We start from the raw sequence: 23,694 nt of genomic DNA on the forward strand, positions 1-23,694 counted from the left end.
ACATAACATCAAAGGTTTATAGATGATAAGTATAATAATTATTATTATCTATCTCGATGTGTATAAAATCTACATTTTATCTACATCGTGTTCCCGACCAACCAGATTAGTACACGGCAATCATATATTCATGTTGTATCAAACCATAGAACAATAATCAATCTGTACTTGGTAAAATATTACTCCTGTCTCCTATGGAGACCCCAATGGAGAATAGACGGTGTCGACATTGTGTGAAGAAAATCAAGATTTTCAAGGATCGTTTTCGAGTGTTTTCAGCGACACCAACGTATAAGAAAAATGCCCGGAACATATTTTACCTGGGTATAGCAATATTAATTATTGATGATGAATGATAGCCGCGTACCGTCCGCGGCTATAACTACGGTATCGACCGCGGCTGTGGTCATAACACGTAGCGTAGAAGCCGGTGATAACAAGATTCACGTGATACCATTGCTCCGATGACGACAATCACAGAAACTTACCGCTCGCCCGCACCTAACGACGAATCGTGATTCAGCCGTGTCCATAATATAGGTAGGTAATTTATGTTTGAGATTAATTATTGAGTACGTCTTAATTCGCGCATAAACCTAAATAATACTCATGTTGTTTTGCCGTATTATTGTTTTTTTTTTCATATTACCTACGTCGACAATATTATCGTCAGCTGATGTCTACCTACCTGCGAGTATTCTGTGTGTTCCGCTTCAATACTTATTTGTTGAAAATGAGCAGTCTGATGAATTAATATCGTAGAAACTGCTAATATTTGTTTGTGTTTTGGCACCTCAAGCATGGAGGAGGAGTAGGAGAGTAAGTAAAAACAATCTAATTCAGAAATATTTTGTGCTGAAGCTTGGACTTTTATATTGAATTGTATAATTCTATAATTTATTTAGTTTGCCGTTTCATTTATATATCTTTTTTTCGTTAGTTGCAAAAAACATAATTGTATATTACGAATTTGAATGAAAAGATTTTTTGTATAGGTATTGTACTTTTTTTATATAATAACATTTATCTAATTTCTTTTTAGCTGAAGTGTTGCAAGGTTCATGGTCACCGAACATAGAGCTATTACCTGTATCAAAAAATATTTTTACAAGCAAAATTGGGTTATGCAGCATTTTTAAAACGTATCTTACGTGCTGCTAAGCCAAATTTGTTGAATGTATTTAAGAATCCAGTAAGTATTTTGTACAAAGTTTTAATTCTAAATTACATTTTTACATTAAAACAAACAATTTTAGCCAAAAAATGTGAAAAGTCGAGAAGAAATAATGAAACTATTGGTAGATGGAAATCCAATTCAGAAGTTTGAGATGTTGGCATTAACTAAAGATATGGTTGAAAAAGTGCTTATTCTATCAGATATGTATGATTTAGATCATACTGAAGTCTTTGGAACTTTTAAATACTGGTAACTGAATATCCGTCTTTATATATATTTCACAGATTTTAAGTATATGATTTATTTAAAACTGTAAATCAATATGATGTATATAACAATGAATATTTTTTTTAAATAGTTAATTTATTTATTTGAAAATGTATTTTAATTTATGTTAAAATAATAAAAATAGGGTTTTTTTAATAATAGCTCGGAACCAAAATCCAAAATATCCAAAACTTTGCCGAGGTTTAGTAGCAGTATTGCTGTATTATAATGCACATCACAGGCTGGTATCTTCTTTGAGACTTATCATTGAAGGAAGCATAGGTCGTACTTGGATTCTACCTATAGATCCACCATATGCACAACATCTTGGCAAATTTGTTGGTCACCTAATGAATGATGGATTATTTATTAACATATTAAGTAATTAGTATACTTAATTTTAAATTTAATAATATTTTTACTAAAACTGTGAATATCTTATTTAGTTGTATTGGAGGACAAAGATTTAAGTAAAGAAATGGAATTACTTAGAAAAAATAAAGCAATTGGTGGTCCAAAACATCACCAAAGTGTTGTGAGCTTACTGTGTTACTACGCTTGAAATACAAGGACTTCAAGCTGTATTAAAACTTATCAGAAATGTAGCAAGGTTGTCCCATTATTTTCTATTAACATCTTGTTAATATTTAAGTAATATATTTTTTGTCACACCTGTTCCGAATGTTAAATTTTCTATGCTAGTTGAAGTGTTAAACAATTATCTTTTTCAGTCCATTGAACAGTTCATGTTTTATTCTGACCACTATAGCCTGAAAAGAAAAGTTACAGTTCCAATCAGATTAATATACATGAATGTATAGATACATTTTGTCTAATATAATAATATATATCAAATACTAGTTGGTGGGTGGGTGGTCGTGCTGTTCTATGAAACAGTAAGGTGATTCTAGGTACCAAGAACAGCAACGTTCATTATGGATTACCTCATATTGATAGAGTCGGCATGGGCAGGACAACAATAGTATGCGTAACTAGTTTTCTTCGGCAAATTGTTGCCCTGGCGGCCACAAATGTAGCACATGCCGCACACGTAGCTTAAGACTGAAATAGCGCACCTTCCACTTAATATACTATGATTTATGTAATACAATATATTTTATATAATTAATTATAGTTATGGGTGTATATTTTTAGAACAAAGCATCATGTCAAAAGTAACTTTTGTGGACCATTCCGAATGGGAGACAATCCGGGTTTTATTGGGCCTTGTATCTTGTCTAGTAATTATTTCTCTCAAGGCAGATTTAATTTTAACATTATCTACATTAGTTAAACCTCCACCATTAATAAAAGCTATCAATTTTTGGCAAGCTCTTGAAGCATCTCAAATAATTGTAACTGTACCAACTATAAGCAGCTATCAAAGTTATGGTATCATGGTAAATATAATCTGATTTAAAATCATTTTAGTTAATGTAATTCACTTAATTTTTCTTATAGGCAGAGTTAAATGATCTAGAATCTCGCAACAAAAAATACCCACTGACAATTGCTTTATTGAAATTATTGTTAACTCTTGCAGAACACCTAGTACCAACCCTTTTGGGTTCAAATACCCGAACACCTGGTTTTGATCCATATTTAAATTTGGTTTTAAGTAATATATTTTTGAAATGTCTTTCTAGAGGTTATAAAACACAAAATGAAAAAGTAAATAAAATAAATTTTTTATATTTTTTAACACATTATAATATAATATCTATTATTTTAAAGTGGGAAGTAAGTGGGTTATGTCTAGAACTTGCATTAATTTTTTTGAACCAATATGAACCCCGGAGAACAGACTTTATAGGTAGTAGTGTTATGCTACCAGATAATACTGCTATTAATATCAATCCACCACCTGGATTTCATATCATGACATACTTATGTACAAATTCTGACTTTTTAAGAACTGTAAGATTTTTCTATGATATAAATTATTTAAATATATATTCCCACATAAGTGTATTGTCAATTTTTAGATTTTAAAAATAATGCTTACGGGTCGTCAAATGTTTGATCTTTATACCTCATTTAGTAGTAAAGAAACTGTAAAAACACACATTAACTGTATTACACCTTTTAGAACAGGCTTTAAATTTGCAGCAAATATTTTTAAATGAATCTATTTCTTCTGGTTCATCACTTAAATATACTGGATTACATAAAACTCTTGTTAGTATTAATGTTTTAACAAATGGACCAGATTTTATAATTGATTTGTCAAAGTTAGTATAAACATTTTAATTTAAGTTTTTTATTTATATATATCTACATTTTTGTTTGAAGGTTTTTAACTTATAAACATTTACCAGAGCATGCACATCATGCTGTTCAAATAATAATGGCTATAACTTCTTATCCAATATCACAGTCTCGTAAAGTATTATATCTTACTTCCAATGATCAATTTACGAACAATATTAGAAATGGATTTGTGGAATGTCTAGAAGAAGATGAATCAACAAAGGTAGTTTAAAAGGTACAATTTAATGTATTTACTATTAGAGGTGTGCTCAGAAATTTTGAATGGGAGAGGTGGGGGGGGGGGGGGTCAATTTTTTATCAGGGTAGATTGCCCAATCTAAAATTGAGAAACAATATTTATAATATGTAAAAACATATAATTTTGTCAAGTGTCAATGGTCAAATTCTGAGCGTAGTGAATGAATATATTTACAATAAAATGTGTTTTTTTTCTATCGTTTATCAACATTTGTGGTTGTAAAAATGCTCCAATTTTCAATATCAGCATCTTTTCTGACATATAAGAGAATCTAGTTTGTGTATTCGGGAGGTTTGCGATTTTCCAGTAATTTTTGATAGCATCGGCCAAAATAAAAAAAAAAATTGAATTTTTTTGTAAAACTTTTTTTTTTTTTTGGTTTAATACAAAAACTAATAACGGTAAACATTTACATAAGCATTTTCCATATTATATGGAAACATTTTTGAAATATTTTGATAAATAATTTTATATCTTAGTATTAAAATAATCTTGTTTAATTAAAAATATAATATATCCAATTGTAGTTTAAAATGTTGTTACCGCTATCTAATATATAAATAATAGTAATTTTTCTAATTTTTAGTTTTTAGAAGAATCAAATAATATGTCTAATGTAAAAAAAAGTAAAAAAAACCATTATAAAACTGCTATTGCTAACTGCTATTTTAATTTTTCGCCTCCAAATCTGGCATATTATTTACTTGGTTTTAATTAAAATAATGTACAAAATACTTGCTGGTAAATGCTGGTATGTTAAAATATCAATAGTTTAGGCATTTATGTTATTTGTTTATTTTCAAATATTAACTTACTTTTTAGGTGTTGGAGGAAACCCTAAAAACTGTTTGCACTCAATTATTGATATATTGGATGAATCACTGAAAAGTAATAAGAATGGAGCCGTTTGTAAACATCATTCAGAATTATTGGAGTTATGCTATCAGTTAATATATGTATTAGTTTCAAGTAATCAAACATATAAACCAGTTTTGGTATATTTAAAATCCCGTAGTGACTTTATTTTACGTCATGCTTCTGCATTGCCATTTTACACAGAAAGTTCTAGCAAAACAGTCAACTGTTAGTATGATTGAAAATTATTTATACAATTCTATAAATTATTAATTATTAACTAAAGTTAATCTATATTAAAATAGGTAGTGAGTTAATACAAATGAATTGGTTGCTACATATAATTGCTGTTGAGATAAAAATGCATGGGCATCAAAATTTGCCTACTACATTGACGAAGTTGGTCTTATTATTCAATGGACCTAATGAGAAAAAGAACAAGTAAACAATATTTAAATATTTATATTTCTTTATAAAATACAGATTAAAATATAATTTTTAATAACATTTTTAAGTGTTCTTGGATCCGAATTATTGCAGTCTCAATCATCCGACAATTCATTTGATCATTTGACATTGAATAGAGACCCTGGTAAAATAATTTAAATAACTGTCCAGCTAAATATGTATTATGTGAATTGAGCCCAATTGTTTTTTAATAAATCAAGATTATGGTAAAAAGTTACTGAGCTTGTTAGAGATTGTGAACCTTGAATTTGAATTAACTTTTGAAGATTTGCCCAAACTAAAATATATAGTACCAACAATTATTAATCAAGTAATATAGATCATATTATATTATTTTATATTAGTAGTGTGAAATACTAATTGTATTTCAGTTATTAAGCAAGTGTAAAATTTCGGGTAAAGTTCCATTAATAGATGTTAAGCAGTTGCATTTGATACTGATGAATGAATTAAAATCAATTGATAGTTCTTCAATTTTTAAAACTAGTTTGCTTCAAGAAATTCAAGTGAGTAATATAATTTACCTTGTTTGTATTTAACAAATAATATTTTTATATTTCAGGAGTTGCTAGAGTATGCTGTAAGAATTAATGATAATCACCTCCAAGTTAGTTGTATGGTAAAGTATTTGATGCCTGGCATCAATTGACTGCTGTTATATGCGACATGGCTAATTTACCATCTATGAAGTTCCAACCATATTTCAAATTTATAATTGATCTTTTAGTATCGCTACAAAGCAAGGTGAGCAATCAAACATATCATTAAATTTAAATATGTTTTATTAACTGTATTTTTAATATCTATTTAATAAAATCATAACATAATAATTAATAATAATGACATAATACCTAACCAAGTATATCAAGTAAGCTTGTAAAAAAGATACCAAGTAAAAAAACATCAGTTTAAAAACTAATCAAATTATTATGATTAGAAAGTAATAGTGTCAAAATAATAAACATTTTTTTGAATGTGTAATGAATTCAATAATATAATATTTAAATAAAACAATTACAAAGACCGCATTGTAGGGGAACATATCTCATTACGTGGCTCCCTTTCTTAAGGTAAATACATAGATTAAATTAAACCCTATTATATCAAGGTCAGAAACGGTTCTAGGTCAATCGACCAACAATAGTACATAAAGTAGTCATTAAATGTAATTTTGAATATATATTCTTCATTCTTATTTTAAACATTTAAAACAATAATAATGAATAATATTGATGAAAAAAATATTTATAATGGTGTATAACATGTTAGTAAAATAATAAAAATAATATTTTTGTTAATGTGATTGTAGATTGATTGTTGGGTTGTGAGCAATACATCAAAGATACTCTGTATGTATAATATGCTAACCTAACTATATGTAATGTGCTAACCTAACTTTTACGATTATAAAAAGCCGTCTTCAATCGCTGTTCACATTGTTTTTTGAATATTTGTTAGATGTGTCCTTAGAACTCCTTAATAATAGCTCTGGTTACCTCAACCTTGTTTTGCTCCTTCTGAAGTTCCTTAGTAATAGTAAACAGACCAATATAATCCTTCCCTACCAATTAATACTGCCGCCGTTGCCAAACCTGCACATGGTTAGCAATTATCAATTTTAAACTTTGAAGTTATATGACTTTTTAAAGTTATTGCACGGTGATAAATATATCTGTGTCATATAAATATGAACAGAGACTGCGTGTATATTTGATGGCTCAGTTGAATTAACACAATCGGAGAAAGTTCCAAGTGAGGTAGCAAATTGAGCTACCCGAAATGATCATGTTGCCGGGAAATAAAATTATTAAAACATTATAAATTTGTACAAACTATAAACCTATGAAACACGACATTGCTCTGTGTGTTGCCTGTCTGACATATCTGGATAGCTTATCTATTCACGGATTTCACGCCAAATCGTTTCTATAATGTTCTAATCTCTGATAATTTTGGTGCATAAGTTGGTGAAGTTGACAGCTTTTAATAATCATTAGGATAAAAACATAACCACTCCATATAATTTGTATAATATTATTTACAAAGTATTAGCTTATACAGTGAAACCTTGATAACTTGACCGTCTATAAGTTGAATTTTTGGTAACTCGAAGGAATATCTTCGCCCTGCATTTCAATAAATACGCACAATTTTTTCTATAACTAATTTTTTTTACGTCCCAACTGATTCGAATTATTGAGGTTTCACTGTACATTATTTTGAGTCTTATAAGTATTTTTACTTTCTTGATTTTTAGTCTTATAAGTATTTTTACTTTCTTGATTTTTAATCAAGTAAGTATAGGAATTTAAATGAAAAAAGTCTGAATTTTGAAAACTTCAAGAATTGTGTTAAATAATAAAATAATAAAAATGTAACTCAGTAATGATGAGTAGGTGGGTAATTTATCTAGCTCTAATATAAAATATTAATGAGAGAGATTTGATATCACACCCATAACCACTTAAATCCATAAAAACGTTGGCGTGAACAGTCCCAAAATTTCTATTTTTTTTTAACTTTTTTCCTAAACTATAATAGCTAGAAATTTGGTTGATAACTCATTAAAAAGGGGTTATCAAGTAAATACAAAATGTGGAATTAAAATTTTTTTTAAAAATTTATTTAACTTTTCACAGATAAAAAAAGACTTATTTTTCAATAGATTTTTATTTAGCGAGGTAGATTTCCGAAACTAGAGAACAGATTTTGTTGTTTGGGGTCTTGTTAGATTCACATTGGCTAAGATAAGTGCAGTGAAGATTTTTAGAACTTAATCACTAATCGTTAATTCACTATAAAGTTGTAAAGCTGAAAAACATAAAAAATGCCCAATAAAATTTGTTTTAATTTTTTTTAATGTTCTGTAGTGAGTTAACTATTAAAGATAAAGTTCTGAAACCCTTTACTGCACTTTTCCTAACCAATATGAATCTAACAAGACCCCAAACAACGAAATCTGCTCTCCGGTTTCGGAGATGTATCTCACAAAATGAAAATGATTTTTTGTGTGGCTGTTCACACCGACATTTTTCTGGATTCAAATTGTTATACCGTTTTGGTGTGATATCAGTTAATACATTTTCAAAAATTAAAAATCTAGAAAGTTTACACGCCGATCCCTGATTTGACAAGTGTTTTTTTTATTATTTTACAAATACATTAAACTTGATTAGGTATAAATAATTTTTTTACTAATACTATTAACATAGTATAAATATATCAATATTCATTATTGGTATATTTTTAAAATAATAATGGAAAATGAAAAGTGACAAATGACTAGGAGTATACATCACAAAACATTTTCTTTAAATATTTTTTTAAATTTTAAATCATTGTAACTTTGGCTATAATAAATGATTTGGTAAAAATTAGATGTAAAAAAACAATTACTCTAAGAGATATTAAGAAATGTAAAATAGCGGCGTGACGTCATTGGGACTGGGCGCCCGGCTCATCGCAATTCCTTATCTTATACGTGTAAAAGATCCTCGCTTCACACAATTTACCAATCTAAAAATTTTATTTTTGAAATGTAGTTTATGTATAAATGTTTGATTTTATGTGTTTAAGACAATAAAAGTATCAGAAATTCAATATAACTTTATTTTTTTAAATACTAATTAATCTTTAAAGTGAAGTCTTTTAAATTAAAAAACTTTATCAGATTTATCTACACTCATCACAAATTCTCATTTACTTTTGTTGATACATTTAAAAATGCCATTGACCAACATTTGGAACTATGTGTTGTAAATCCTGAAACTAATTTAAGGTCATTTTTTACTGGACAATCTAGTGTTTTCTCTAGCTTGCTTCAAAATATACTTAAATGTATCCGACTATTAGGTATATTATTAATCATGTGTTATAAATTAATAATGTACCTACTATTATTAATTCATTTTTTTTTAGGTTCACAAAAATTACGAACTAGCTTATATTCATCATTAATAGCATTGATTAATCTTTTGGCTACTTACAGCCAAACACTAACCAATGGAAACTAAACTAAATAGTATTTTATTTACTTCTACAAATAAACAGATTCTTAATTCAAAGTCTATTAAGTTCATTAAATGTATACATTTTAACCAATACTTAAGTGTTCAAATCTTGGAAATAATTTGTGTTGACTTAACATCTGGTCATCATATACGCAAAGTATTTATAATGTTATATACATTTAATAGTAAATTCAAATGCTGTTTTAAGTATAATTTATATTTTTAACTGTTATAGATACTATTATATACAATATGTGAACTTTTGATTGATATCCATCCAACATTTATTAGTTATATATCTACTAAAGGTTACCTTAAAAACATTATATCTAGCCTTTTAGAATCAGATTCGGAACTCAAAGATTTGATTTTAACAAAAAATAAAACCCTGAAACCCATTTATGTATATGAAAGTAAAATGGTAAATTTAATATTTCAATTTTGAATTTCATATTTCAATAATATTTTATATTTTAGAGTCTTTTAAATAAAATTGCTACTTACAAGACTGGCGCTGATGCTTTACTTAATCATCAAGCTATAGTGTGTTTGTCATTAATGAATCCAATTGATGGTCATCCAAATTTAGGAGCAAGGTAATTAAATAAAATTATAATAATTAAAATAAATATAGATATATTTCTATGTTTCTGATGGTATTTTTAATATAGTTTATTCTATAAGAAATTAATAAGTTCCTAATACTTTGATTAATAATTATACATTTAAACGGGAATATTTATCCTAAATTGTAATTGAAGGGGCCTGTGCAAAAACCAGATAAATTCATTTCCCGAAACTTTTCAGATAATAAAAAAAACATTTTAATTTTTAGAGCTATCTTGTCTTTTGACCTGAACTTAGTATTCATTAATAGGATATAAGTTCATTTATTTTCTATAAGGGTTGTTGGTCCTGTCTTTGTCTTGCAAAGATATTCGTAATTATTTTCCTTATCAATTAATATTATCAAAACCGGATTTTTGATGAAAATTAATTTGTCTTGTTTTTGCACGGCTTGAGTTAACTGAATTCAACTGTATTATTGTCAGTGAATAACTAAAGATTATATCAATACATCTTAAAATTCTGTTAATTGATTTTTGCTACAAATAATTACTATCATGAAATTTAAATCAAATAGAATCAATAACAAATTCATACCTATTTTTAAAGAAACATTAGATGCTTAAAATTAAAAATTAAAATAATTTGATTTCAACTAGGATTGACATAATATGTATAATATGTATATGTACTTAAATCATCAAGTGAAATATAGAATATAAATTATTTATAATTATTCCTACTAATTTAATGTTTAATTTTAGTTGTAAAATAAATTTGTAAATAAAGTTAAAATTTTGATTTTATATTAATATTACTTAACATATTGTATAATTTGTATATAGTTTCAAACGTTCTATGAAAAAATCAATGCCAGATGAAGGTGATAGATACATGATGTTCACCGGCAATGTGTTCATGCCAAACAATTTTAAGTACAGAGGGAAATACAAATATGACTTCTATCCTCCAAGTAATGTATTAATTCTAAATTTGGTGGATTAGAGTGATCAGAAATTTAAATGACCGATTTTGGATATTTCTGTATACACTGATTTAGTAATCGAAAATGAATCCCATGGTACATAAATTAAGACCTATTTTTTTTTATTTTATCAATATAAATAATTAAATAATTTTTTTAATTAACATTTCTCACTATTTTATATTTTTAATATTCAATAATCTGTATATAAAATATGGTAGGTAAAAGAATTAGTTTTTTGATATAATAAAAATTACAAAATTGATATATGTACACTCAAGCATCGATTATCCACACTACAAAATTGTTGTACACATTTATCTATAGATTTTAGTTATATTGTTTGAATTATAAAAAAATAGTACATTTTAAGTTTTTTGTTATCTATTACGACTCACTTTAAAGTAGATAATCTATTATCATGGTTAGTTGGTTTATAATCACAGTCGAAAAGCACACATTTAAATTTAAATTAGTTCTAAAAAGGAAACATAGTATGTTAAATATTGATAAAACTTGATAAGAAAGTATTATACCAAAATATTAATTATTTAAATTAAAATATATATTAACATTAAAATAATAATTATTTAGTTATTTAAATAATTTTTATATTAAATATGTTTTTTTTTTAAATTAAAACATTTAAATTCATGTGTATTTTTATTTTATCATTGTTTGATTATCTGTCTTCTCCTGATCCCAATTAGTACAAATAATCGACACTACTGTATATGAATTTGGAAGTTGTGTAATTAAGGGGATGTTACAGTGGCATTTGTTGTCTCCGTCTTACAAATGCGTAACATAGCAAATTGTATGCTCAGCAGATCACATTGATCTCCTTTAGTTAAAAAAATTAGAATGAATTGTCCTCTTATAAAATTTAAAGATAAGATTATCTAGGCTTTTTATTGTAATTTTATTTTCAAGCGAGTTATGAGTATTTTAAAATAGTAAACTGTTTGTACATCTTAAAATACTCACTCCTCGCTTTAAAATTAAAATAATTAAAAATAAAAACCCTATGACATTGACTATATAATAATCTTATCTTTAAATTTAATAAGAGGTCAGTACACTGCTGATTTGCATTGTTACGCATTTGTAAGGTGGAGATAACAAATGTCACTTTAACGTCCCCTCAAGACACCTATCTCTCATGTGATTTATTGCATGTTAATTGGTCATTCATTATTGTGTTTTGTTTATATTATTTTATTTTATTTTGTTTTATTTTAGTTATTTGGTGAAAGTAGCAATGAAACCGAGATAGAAAATAAGAATATTGATGACCAAAGTCAACGTATACTTTGTAAACAAATAGTTAAAGTATGTCTTTATATTTTGTGGGTTCACACAAATTATTATTTTACGCAAAGTCCTGTTCAACGTTTTCATAGTCCTAAAGGATTAAACAGTAAGTATATTTGATTATACATTTCAAAATTAACTAAAATTGTGTAATTCTTGTTAATTTATCAATTAGTATCAAGAAGTCCAAACGATGATGATGATGATGATGGAGTAACATCTTATGAATTAAAAGAATTAAGACAGGAATTGGTGAAAGTGTTTAATAAAGCATTTCTTGAAAAACTTTATGCAACAAATGAAGTAAATATTTATGATACAATTATACTACTCAAATTATTATATTTACAAAGTATATCAAAAGTGCCACATTGGCATGTGTTTTCTCCATCTAACAAACAATTACGTTAAAAATTTGCGCTTAGCAGTTCAAATATTGTGTATTTAACGCTAATATTAATCTGGTTCCCCACAATGTAGGGCTCAGCTCGCAAATGTATCCAACCTTGGATATGCATGTCACAATTTTTCTGACTGTACCTTTAACACGTGCATAACAGAACTGCGCCGTAATGTACCTACCAAGATCTGACATATCTAACTATTTGCTGTACCTTGTGAAGTGGGAAACTGGGTTTAGGGTTATTATCAAACTTTAGAGCTCATTGTACCCTCATGTTTTATCTCCATCTTACTAATGCATAATATATCAAAATGTACATTCAATAGTTCCAATTTTGTGTTATTTGTTTAAATATTAAAGCAAATTGTTATTAAGTGATCTATTATCAAACTTAAATGTAAGAACATTATCTGTGTTTTCTTGTTGGGTATTCACAATATTTTAATTTTGAATTGTGTTATGAATAGTTATGTAAAATATTAATATTAAAAAATGCTCATAATTCACTTAAAAGTTAAAATATTGAAAAAAACCAACGAAAGAACATAGATAATGTTCTTACATTTAAGTTTGATAATAGATCATTTGATAACAATTCGCTCTAATCTTTAAGCTAACAATACACAATTGGAACTGCTGGACGTACAATTTGGTATATTATATGTTGGTAAGACAACATGCAGAGACAACATGCAGTTACGACATCCTCTTAAAGGTTAAATCATCCGTAGATAATCATCAAGATTATTTGTGTTTTCTCATGATACTTCTATTTTTAGGCAAGTTATAAACAATTTTAAATTGTAATATTTTATACACTCTTAATTTGCTTAAAAAAATTTAAATATTGTAAAAATAAAAGGTAAAACAGGTATTATCTAAGCTTTAAGTTTAATCATCAGTTTTATTCAATCAGATATTAAATTTTACTGCATAAAAATGAAAATACTATACACTAATTATCCGCCCGTAAGTACATTTTGTAATACAGAGACATACTATTATGCGGATATATTCTTAACAGTTCTATAATTCAGAAGCAATGTGGATCATTAAAAACACAACATACAACATTTTATCAGAAACATGTTTTATAATTCTTCTTTAGGATTTTAACACCAAGTTAACCATACTTAATTTACGTATCTATTACCCATCTACTATTTGACCAATTCTCCAATAATAATAACACATATTATGTCGAATTAGTGTTAAACAAATTAGTTTATACTTGATTTTAAAGTTATTTATTTATTAGTTTCATATTACTTATATACAGGGTTATTTGCCAAGCATGCTCACTTTTTTTTTATCGTTAATAATGCAGTTAATCAAAATATAATTTTTATAATTTTTAAATTTACTTAAACACATTATATTCAAATTATTCAGGACTTTTATACTACTAAACTTAAGCCTTAAGGAGTTTCCGGTGGAGATTTTGTTGACATTTTCAAAATATTTACTATTTAGATAATATCTATTATATTAGACTCTTATTTTAATGTCTATATCACAAACCTCTTGACACTGCTCTACTGTACGCGGTAATGGCTTTCAAGTAAATGGCAATAACATAATATGATAAAATTAAAAATAATATATTAACAATATTATAATAAGACATAAAGTATGTTATATTTTTGAAAAGATTAGTTTAACCAATGGTTGTACATACATATTATACAATATATTATAATATATTGCTATAATAGTGGTTATTAGTGGCATGTCCAACAGCGCAACATCATTTGCCAACATTGTTTTTGACAGGAGCCTCTCTCACCGCCGCAACAGTTTATAGATAATAATTATATAAAATGTTTGTCGACAATTTCAAGTCTACAATTAATTTTTTAATTTCATTAAACTCGATTTTGTCAGTTGAAAAGTTCTGGGAATTATTTACTTTATCAATTAGATCAGTTTACTTCTAGAAACTTTATTCAAAGTAAAAAATTGAAGCATTTTAGCATCAAAACTGACTCCAAAAGGTGATGATATAAAAAATATAATAAATCGCTCCACTTTGAATTAAAAATGAGGTGATTGTGATGTTTACAAATGCAGACTTCTGTAGTACTTCTATTCATTGTCAATGAAACATTTCTTAATATTTGTTTCGAGATTTCTACTTTGTGATCTGCTACTGTCAGTATGAATTTTCACTGCCTGACATACTTCTGATTTATTTAAGAATACAATATGTTTAGAATTGTTTAACGTTATTTAATTTAAATATATATATATTAATTTTTAATGAATATTTATAATTTGTTACAGGAAAAACCTGATGATAGTTTTATACATTACATGATTCACAAGATCAAAAAATTCTTACAATTTGTTGATTCTAAAAGATTAAGTAGTTAAAATGAAGTATTTGTATTTTGTTTTTATTTTATTTTTTGTACATTTATATAAATTGTGTACTTGTGACTTGTATTTTATACTAACCTAATTATTATTATCATCTATATTATATGATTCTACTGTTGAATTTGTGTTGTGTGTACCTAATGTTATGTGGCCGTTCGCTACACCATAAAAAATTTGAAGTACAATTAAATTTTTTTAAGTACCAAGTTATCAGTACCTTATAAAATGTATTATTATATTATATAAGGTATTATATTATATTTATTCTTAGTTATACATGATCGAAAAAGTTATAAAATGTTTGATTTGTGTATCTGGCATCTTCTTCATTACTACAAGATAAAATTGGTAATAAAAAAATACTATTAAGGGCAGACTAGGGCCACTTTTCGGCCTGGGAAATCTATATTTTGAGCGATATTCTCAGCACGTTCCTTTCTTTTAGTTTCCATTTTATACAACCAATAGTAAATATTACAAAATCACCAAACAACATACAACAATAAAATAAAAAATAAGTGACAAATGCTAGGCTAGTGTTTGTCGCTCTGCTTTACTGTAGGTTACAGTTTGGTTACTGTTATGGATAGTGTTAAATTTTAATACAATGAATTGATATAATATGTATAATATATAGGGTATAGGCTATGATCTTATAGGTATTATGATTTTAATATGATTTTTCTTTCTACCAACGCATTTGTAACATGCGTTTTATTGCATTAATATTTATTAATTTACATGTATTCACTTAAGATCTCAAAACAACAAAATAATATATTTTATAATTTTATAAAAAAATATTTTTATTGTTATCCTATAATGTGGACCATACAATGGCCGATTGGGAAGATTACCGATTTCCCGATAGGCCTATCTACTGTTTGTTCCCAGAATTATAATATTTACTATTGATTAATAAAATTATAAATTATGGTAAAATACAATATTTAAGAATCTCAATACACTCGACCATTGTATTATATTAAATATACAATATGGAGTCATAAATTTAACATATAAGACCCTAATTGTTTCAGAAAACACAAATGTTTATGAAAATATTCGTTATCATTTTATAACTTTTTTATTCTTTTGAATGACAACATACAGGTAGTACATATTATTTGATTTCACATTCTTAAGCTAAATGTTATTCGGAGTATTTCAATTTATTAAAATCAAATACCGGACTAGTAGAATATGTGTATAAGTTTTAAGTATTTATAGTTTAGACAAACGGAGTAGTGGACTAACATTTAGTGTGGTAAGTACAGATGTATCACACCATTTCGATCTTACCTAACTTAAATTTTGACGATAGTTTTAGACATACTTAATAAAGAATCATATTTATACTATGATATTATTAGCATATTAATCTTAAGTTTTAAATTATTTTAAAGTATTAAAACAAAAACCTAACTAAGTTCCACCTCAAATGCTGATATGATATTAGATTTAAAATAACATAATTTAGATATCGGTTCCATTACCGCAACAATACTATCTCACCAGTAAAAGGTACATTTCCTTAGCCCCCCCTCCCAATTTCGAAATTTGATTTTTTTTACCATTTGTTTGTAGCCGGTTTGTATTGGTTTGTAATCTAATTTTTTTCGTTTTTAGAGATTAAGTTTTTTTTTTAAAACCAAAATTTTGGTGGGGGTGCTGGAGAAATGCCCTAATTTGGAATTTTTATCTAATTTATATTTTTTATTGAACTAGGCGTTTATTCTATCTAGATTTTTTTTATTTAAAATGTTTTTTAATACAGATTACAATCTTTATCGAATTAATATAAATAATGAAAAAAAATGTTGTTTTATTAATTTCATAAAAAGTCTTGATGAATATAAAACTTAAATTTGATTTTAAAAAAAAGGCAATTTGATTAACAAGGCTCTTTTATTCAATTTAGATTTTTTAATAAATTATGGTGTTTTACCTTACTGTTTTTTATTCAAAATTTTATTTGTTATGCACATTCTGTCTGCCAATACCCCGGCGGCGGCAAAAGCCTGTTGCGAGACAATTATCAGAAGGATTACTATTTATTATTTTGAAAATGCGTTTGTTTCAGTTTTAATACAGTGATTCCGTAAAATAAATTCGTATGTTTACCCAAGCCCAGAAGGTGTTTCCTTCATTGTGGACTTCACCAATCGTTTTGCATTGGGGCCAGCGTTTTCTTGCGTCAAATCCCTTGTGATTCTGGTTGTCTATTACGTACTGACGACTGGGTTCGCGGGTTTTGTACAGCATTTTTGATTTAGTAGCGGCTTCAAATCTTCTGGTTCCCAACAACATTACATTTTCTTCTTTCACATCTCTGAATTTAAGAGAGGCATTTTTTATATCAAATTTGGAAATAATAAAATGTAATTATAGGTCCTTGTTATGTACTTACCTACTTACTCAAGAAATCAATAAGGTATTTAAAAATATTTTTTCTGTTTTTTTAATAATACATACATATAGCCTAATCTACTTATTTATTTATCTAATCTATTTTTTGAAGTGGAAACTTCTTTAGCGGCGTTGTGCACTTTTTTTGTGATGGGTAAAAAATGTTAAACTCGCGTCAGGACGAATGCGTGCATTTAGACCAATATGCGAAAGAAAAATAAACATACTTTTAGATTTCAATTTTGAAAACTTTTTCATTTTTTTAACTCGTTGAACCTTTAAAGTACAAGTTCATTTTGAGAAATTAAGTAAATTAATTTGCAACTGTACATAGAAAAGAAGTTATTGATTCAAATTAGTTTTCAAACTTGAAATCGGACTTCTAGATGTATGTTAATTTTTCTTTCGCTTTTGGCATTATTCGCTCTCGTGTAAGTAGAAATAAATAAATAATAACTAATTATCTAATTTTTATTTTATTTTCATATGTTGCACTTGTTGATATTTATTACAATATTAGATGTTTTATCTATTAGTCACTTGTTATTGTTAGTGTCTAGTGTTCATTTTGTTCAATTACCTAATACTAGCTAAATTAATGGTTGGCGTAAAAGGGACGTTTAAGTAAAAAAAAAACGTAATATACAATCCGCACTTCCAAAAAAATTTCGGCTTAATTAGAAAAATTTTTTTGTCAAAGGACTGAAACTGCAGACACCAACAATATTCAGGTATCGATGAATTGTGTTTATTTTATTAAAAACAATACCTATCTTATAATGTTATAAAATTGAATATATTATATTATACATAATATTAAATACCTACTATATTATTATGCATTGATTTTTGAAACAGATTTCGAATTATGGATGAAAGTTGATTTTTCTGAGAGATAAACATTTTAATGTAAAATAATTGTAATAGTTCTGAAGTATTACATTTTTAATGTAATATAAATTGTCATGTTTGTGTACGATAGCGAAATAAATTAATATTGTATTTTACCACATAAATGATTGTACTTTTATACAGATAATTAAAGTAATTCGTGCAAAATTATTCCTTAACCATTCCAAAATATCAAAAATGCACGACGTTAATATAGTTATCACTTCTGCCGGCCGTCCCGGAGTGCAACACGTCTGTTTTTTTGTTATCCTGTGAGTATTTTATACTAATATACATAAAAATTAAGAATTTATGAACAGAAGTGTAAACGCAAACGACGTCTTCCCCCTATCGGAAAGTAGGTCGCTTGAATACGAGTTCGATTTAAATATAATAATAATAAAAAGAATTTCAATTAATTATAATAAAGACAGTTTAATAAATCGGTTTTGACCGTTTTTTTATTGAAAACCATTCATGATAACTGATAAGTATATATAATATGCAGCCTGCTGGTGTGATACAAAAATTATATAAAATATAATATAGCCTGTCGGCTTAAAAAAAACTATATAATAAAAAAATATGTGGCCTGTAGGCACAAAACAATGTAATAAAATGTATACAGCATGCTTGCCCAAAAATAGTATAGTAAAATGTTTATTGCCTGCTGGCTCAAAACAATGTAATGATATTTAATAATATATTATATTATTGTCAGTCGATTACTCGAGAGCTGGTGTCCTTAAGCGGCTTCAAAAAAGGAACGCTATACCGTCTCGGGATGCACACATTTTCCACAATAAAAATTACAATATAAAAACAAAATTTGAGTTGATCCCGAGAATGTGTACTACTTTTCCAAATTAATTTACTAAATTTTTTCAAATTTAATATGTACTTTAAATTCCACACGAACAAATTTAAAAAGGTAGATAAGTGGATGTCACTCTGCTGTACAGTAGGTTACAAGTGGGTCACTGTAATGGATGGTGTTAAATTTGAATTCAATGATATAATATCATTGAATAAGAAAAACGATTCTGAGCGAAAACGGTCAGTCAGCCTATGATAGGAGCCTATGAAATAAGTATATTTGATGATATTATTGAGAATAAAGTAATTTATATATAAACTATTTACGTGGAGCCTCGTTTTAAATTTTCAATCCTTAGCCATAAAAGTTAAACATTTTATACATTTTTAACTACAAAATAATTAATAAATTATAAATTTGATAAATGTTGTCAAAATTTAAACTTTAAATGCTTATAAAAAAAAATTGTGCTTATGTATTTTTAATATTTTTTAACTGCAATTGAAACATTATATCAGGAGCCTTGCATTAAATTTTCACGCTTTTTTACACAACAAATAAAATTTTATTGATATTTATAGGAAAAAAAAACTAAAAAAATTGAAAACTGACAATGTCCGTATATAGCTCAAAAAAAGTCAAAATATTTTCAAAATTTTATGGTGTATAGAAAATGCTAATATAAACATTCAGTGAAATTTTCAAGTATCTACAGTCATTTGTTTTTTAATTACAATAAAATAAGAAAATTGTTACATGAAAAATCGAGTGAATATCAAATGTTGTAAAAATATAAATTTCAGACGCCCATAAAAATTTAATTTAAGTTTCTTGTAGACATTTTTTTTTTTTTGATAAAGGTAGATAAACTTATGAGTAATCTTATATTACATTTTCAAATCTTAGATTTAAATAGAAAATTTTTATGAATTCTCAACTCAAAATAATTTGCTAATTTTCGTGATTTTTCCGTATTTTGTCAACATTTGAACTTTAAATGCTTATAAATAAAAAATGTGACAAAGGATTTTTAATTTTTTTCATCTGCCTTTGAAACAATAACCTAGGAGCCTTCTATTAAATTTTTAAGCTTTTTTACTCAACAGATAAAATTTTATTGATATTTATAGAAAAAAAAACTAAAAAAATTGAAATCTGACAATGTCCGTATAAAGCTCAAAAAAAGTCAAAATATTTTCAAAATTGTATGGTGTATAGAAAATGCTAATATAAACATTCAGTCAAAATGTCATGTCCTTACGTCATTTGTTTTAGAGTTACACCAAAAACCAAAATCGATTTTCTCTATACGCCAAAATCATTCAACTATTGTCGTAAACTACTTGTTCTACGAATTATATCGAATGATTTTGAGAATTGATCCCCAGTAGTTTTTGAGTCTACTAACTTAGGCCCGTTCTTACAATGTCCGGTTAAAGTGTCCGTAAAGTGTTGGTTACCTAACCGTAATGTCGTCGGTTAAATACCGGTTACCGGAGCTTAAAACAATCCGTTCTTACAACCTTCGATGAACGATCGTATAACTAACCGTCAGTTATGTAACGAACCCAATAATACACATAATATAATATTATTGTGATCGTTCCGCCTTCGGCTACATTTGACAACATAAAAAACTAGATAAACAATGGCACATTAATCAAAGTCATATCTGCAAATAGAAAACCTATGGGAGGATACTGAGAGGGCAATGCGAATCTTGTTATCTCATTACTATAATCTCACCTTCAATTCTAAATGTATGAATATAACAATTAAATATTTAATCTTAATTATCTCATTACAATAGGTACTACAATCTCACCTTAAATGCGTGAATATAACAATTAAATATTGTTATGGAATATGCATATATATATGTATATATATATATATATATATGTATGAAGTGCATAGTATCTAGAAAGTAACGGATGGCGTATGACATATATCGCAAACACGATAACAGGATACGATTGTCGGAATAACCAGACGTGGAAATGTATCAATGATTAATTGAACAACGTCCTGTGAAATTCGCAGATAAATCGATAGACTAGGGGGGAAGTAGGAGAGCAAGAGGCCCTATAAAACCAGACCCGAAACGGCCTGTAGATCAGACGTGTAACACCACAGCACAGGCGAGCACCTTCACGAATGACAGCGCAATAACTTGTCAAATTGTACTTAAAATATTTTCAATAAAACAACTAACTTTTCAACCAGTATTAAATTATTTATTAACTCTACCTGAAGAAAATCCTCTACAATCAGTCTTGCTACCTGCAACTTTATGAGCTAAGCAGTAACTCAATTGCTAGATCATAACAGTTATAATACAAGTGATTCCCAAAACAACCGCGCATGACCAAATTTTAATGTTCTACGCATGCGTCGTTCTCGAGTTATCATTTATTATTGTTGTTATCATTTATCAGTCAGATAATTCGATATAATATAGCATAGTCCTATATTGTTATATGTTCTTCATTTGTGTCTGTTTCGTTTTTTAATTTTGAAAAACATGTCGAAAAATAATATGAAGAGACCTCGTTGCACTAATTTCTCTGCAACAGAAGAGAATACGTTGGTCGAGTTGGCCGCAAAATATTCTAACGTGTTGGAATGTAAAAAATCAGACCACGATGTTTGGCAGGAAAAAATTTAGGGAAATTTAGGGAAAAATACCCCTTTCAATTTCTGTATTGTTCCCCATATTCTCTCGATAGAGATTGTAATTTGATGTGGGTACAATCTATTGCACCTATTACTTTTGGGAAACGGGCTAATCCATAAAACTTCACTTTCAGCTCCATTATCTCTGCTGTTGTTTTAAGCATTTTTATATATCTACAAAAACAAATTATAATTAATATACATATCAAATAATTCTTAAAAATCATCAAAGATCAAGAAAACCCCATTGAATTCTTTTCTCCTCTCCAATTTTCCAAAATACAGGTAGGTTCTATTATCTTATATTGAATGTATTGATATTACAATGTGTGTTTTTTTTTAATTTAAAATTTTTTTTTGTTTCATCACCTTTTAGGACAGTAAAAAAAAGTGCTTAAATTTTCTTCAATGATATTTTTGTTAATAGGAAAGTGAATCTAGTTTAGGGGGTCAAAAGCGCCGTGAAAAAATAACAAAAGAAAAGTTAAGGAAAAACGTAAATATTTACTCAAAATAGATTTTCGACTAAATCGATTTTGGTTTTTGGTGTAACTTTACAACAAATTACCGTAGACATATGAAATTTTGACTGAATGTTTAAATTAGCATTTTATATAGGCTGCTGATATATTGTTACAATAGCAGTTGAAAAATATTAAAAATAAATGGTCACAATTTTTTTTTATAAGCATTCAAAGTTCGATTTTTGACAAAATTTAAGATTTAATAATTATTTTGCAGTTGAAACTTTATAAAATGTTTAACTTTTATAGCTAAGGATTGAAAATTTAAAACAAGATTCCACGTAAATAGGTTATATTATATAAATTCCTTTATTCACAATATTATCATTAAATATACTACCTTAGTAGTATGATAGGTTGGCAGACCGTCTTCGTTCAACAATAGTTAAACCTAAAAACTATTTCAAAAACATTGAATTTCGTTTTTTTAAAAAATTCCAAATATACAATGGATGTAACTTATTATGATAAACAATGTAATCTCCGAGGTTTGTAACCCTATACTTCACTGTTTTTGAGTAAAACAACTCGTAAAAGTTTTTCATAATGTTTTGATTTTAAATTACGTTTTCTCGAGAACCCATTAGTCAAACAAATATTTTTTACTGGTCACTTGATCTCCTCAGTATTTTGTTATAGACACAGTTTTTAATTTTTATAAAATATAAAAATTGAAGATTTTTGGTTTTCAAAAATAGTCAAACCAAAAAATTTGTTTCAAAAAAATTGAATTTCGTTTTTTTTTCTAATTCAAAATATACGATGGACGTAACTCATTATGATAATAACGTATAAACATTATGATGTAGCTTAATTTTTATCATAATAAAAAGTAATCATAATAAGTTACATCCATCGTATAGTTTGAATATTTTTATCTCCAATGTCTGTAGCCCAGTACCTCAGTATATAATATATACTGAGGTACTGGGCTATTGGATATTATCTCACTGTTTTACATATTGAGTAACGATATTGTACACTCATCGTACACTCATCTTGGTCGATTAAACAGTAGTTATGAAGAACTCTATTCATAATTGTTAATTGTAACAAAAAAAATAACAAAAATGTATACACTATACTACGTGAAAACTCCAACGTCGAATTTAAAACAAAAATCAATAATAAAATGATGATAAAGTGTATTATTGATAACACAAACCGACAGATTTTAGATAACCGGCCGAATTCGGCCGGTTAAAAATCTGACCGTAAAACATCCGGTAACCGGAGACTTTTTGCATAACCGACGTATGTAAGAACCAACTGTCCGTTAAATTTCAGTATAACCTCCGGTTAGCGCTAACCGACACTTAACCGGACATTGTAAGAACGGGCTTTAGAGTAATAAGTTATTATAATTAGTTATTTATTATTTTTGTGTACTGCACTATTTTATTGCGATAACTTGATGACGCAATGCGTCAAATACATGTAACG

At 27.2% G+C, this 23,694-nt stretch overlaps 1 protein-coding gene and 1 pseudogene across 1 annotated transcript; both read left to right on the forward strand.

Annotated features, from left to right (window-relative positions):
* The first annotated feature begins 348 nt into the window (after positions 1–348).
* LOC132933976 (nuclear pore complex protein Nup205-like) lies at positions 349–10,838 on the forward strand (annotated as a pseudogene).
* Positions 10,839–10,853: 15 nt separating this feature from the next.
* Positions 10,854–15,042, forward strand: LOC132935232 (uncharacterized). The gene is made up of 4 exons (XM_061001709.1): positions 10,854–10,934; positions 12,081–12,258; positions 12,328–12,455; positions 14,839–15,042. The coding sequence occupies exons 1-4, from the start codon at positions 10,923–10,925 to the stop codon at positions 14,926–14,928; spliced, it is 408 nt and encodes a 135-aa protein (XP_060857692.1). The 5' UTR covers positions 10,854–10,922; the 3' UTR covers positions 14,929–15,042.
* The last annotated feature ends 8,652 nt before the right edge of the window (positions 15,043–23,694 follow it).

Source organism: Metopolophium dirhodum, chromosome 1 (assembly GCF_019925205.1).
Source record: "Metopolophium dirhodum isolate CAU chromosome 1, ASM1992520v1, whole genome shotgun sequence".
Taxonomy (NCBI): domain Eukaryota; kingdom Metazoa; phylum Arthropoda; class Insecta; order Hemiptera; family Aphididae; genus Metopolophium; species Metopolophium dirhodum.

What these genes read in the sequence shown, in the direction of transcription:
- LOC132935232 (XM_061001709.1), top strand. An exon ending in TAGTCCTAAAGGATTAAACA is followed by an intron (nt 12,259 to 12,327) that starts GTAAGTATATTT and finishes TTTATCAATTAG; the next exon opens with TATCAAGAAGTCCAAACGAT. An exon ending in AACTTTATGCAACAAATGAA is followed by an intron (nt 12,456 to 14,838) that starts GTAAATATTTAT and finishes AATTTGTTACAG; the next exon opens with GAAAAACCTGATGATAGTTT.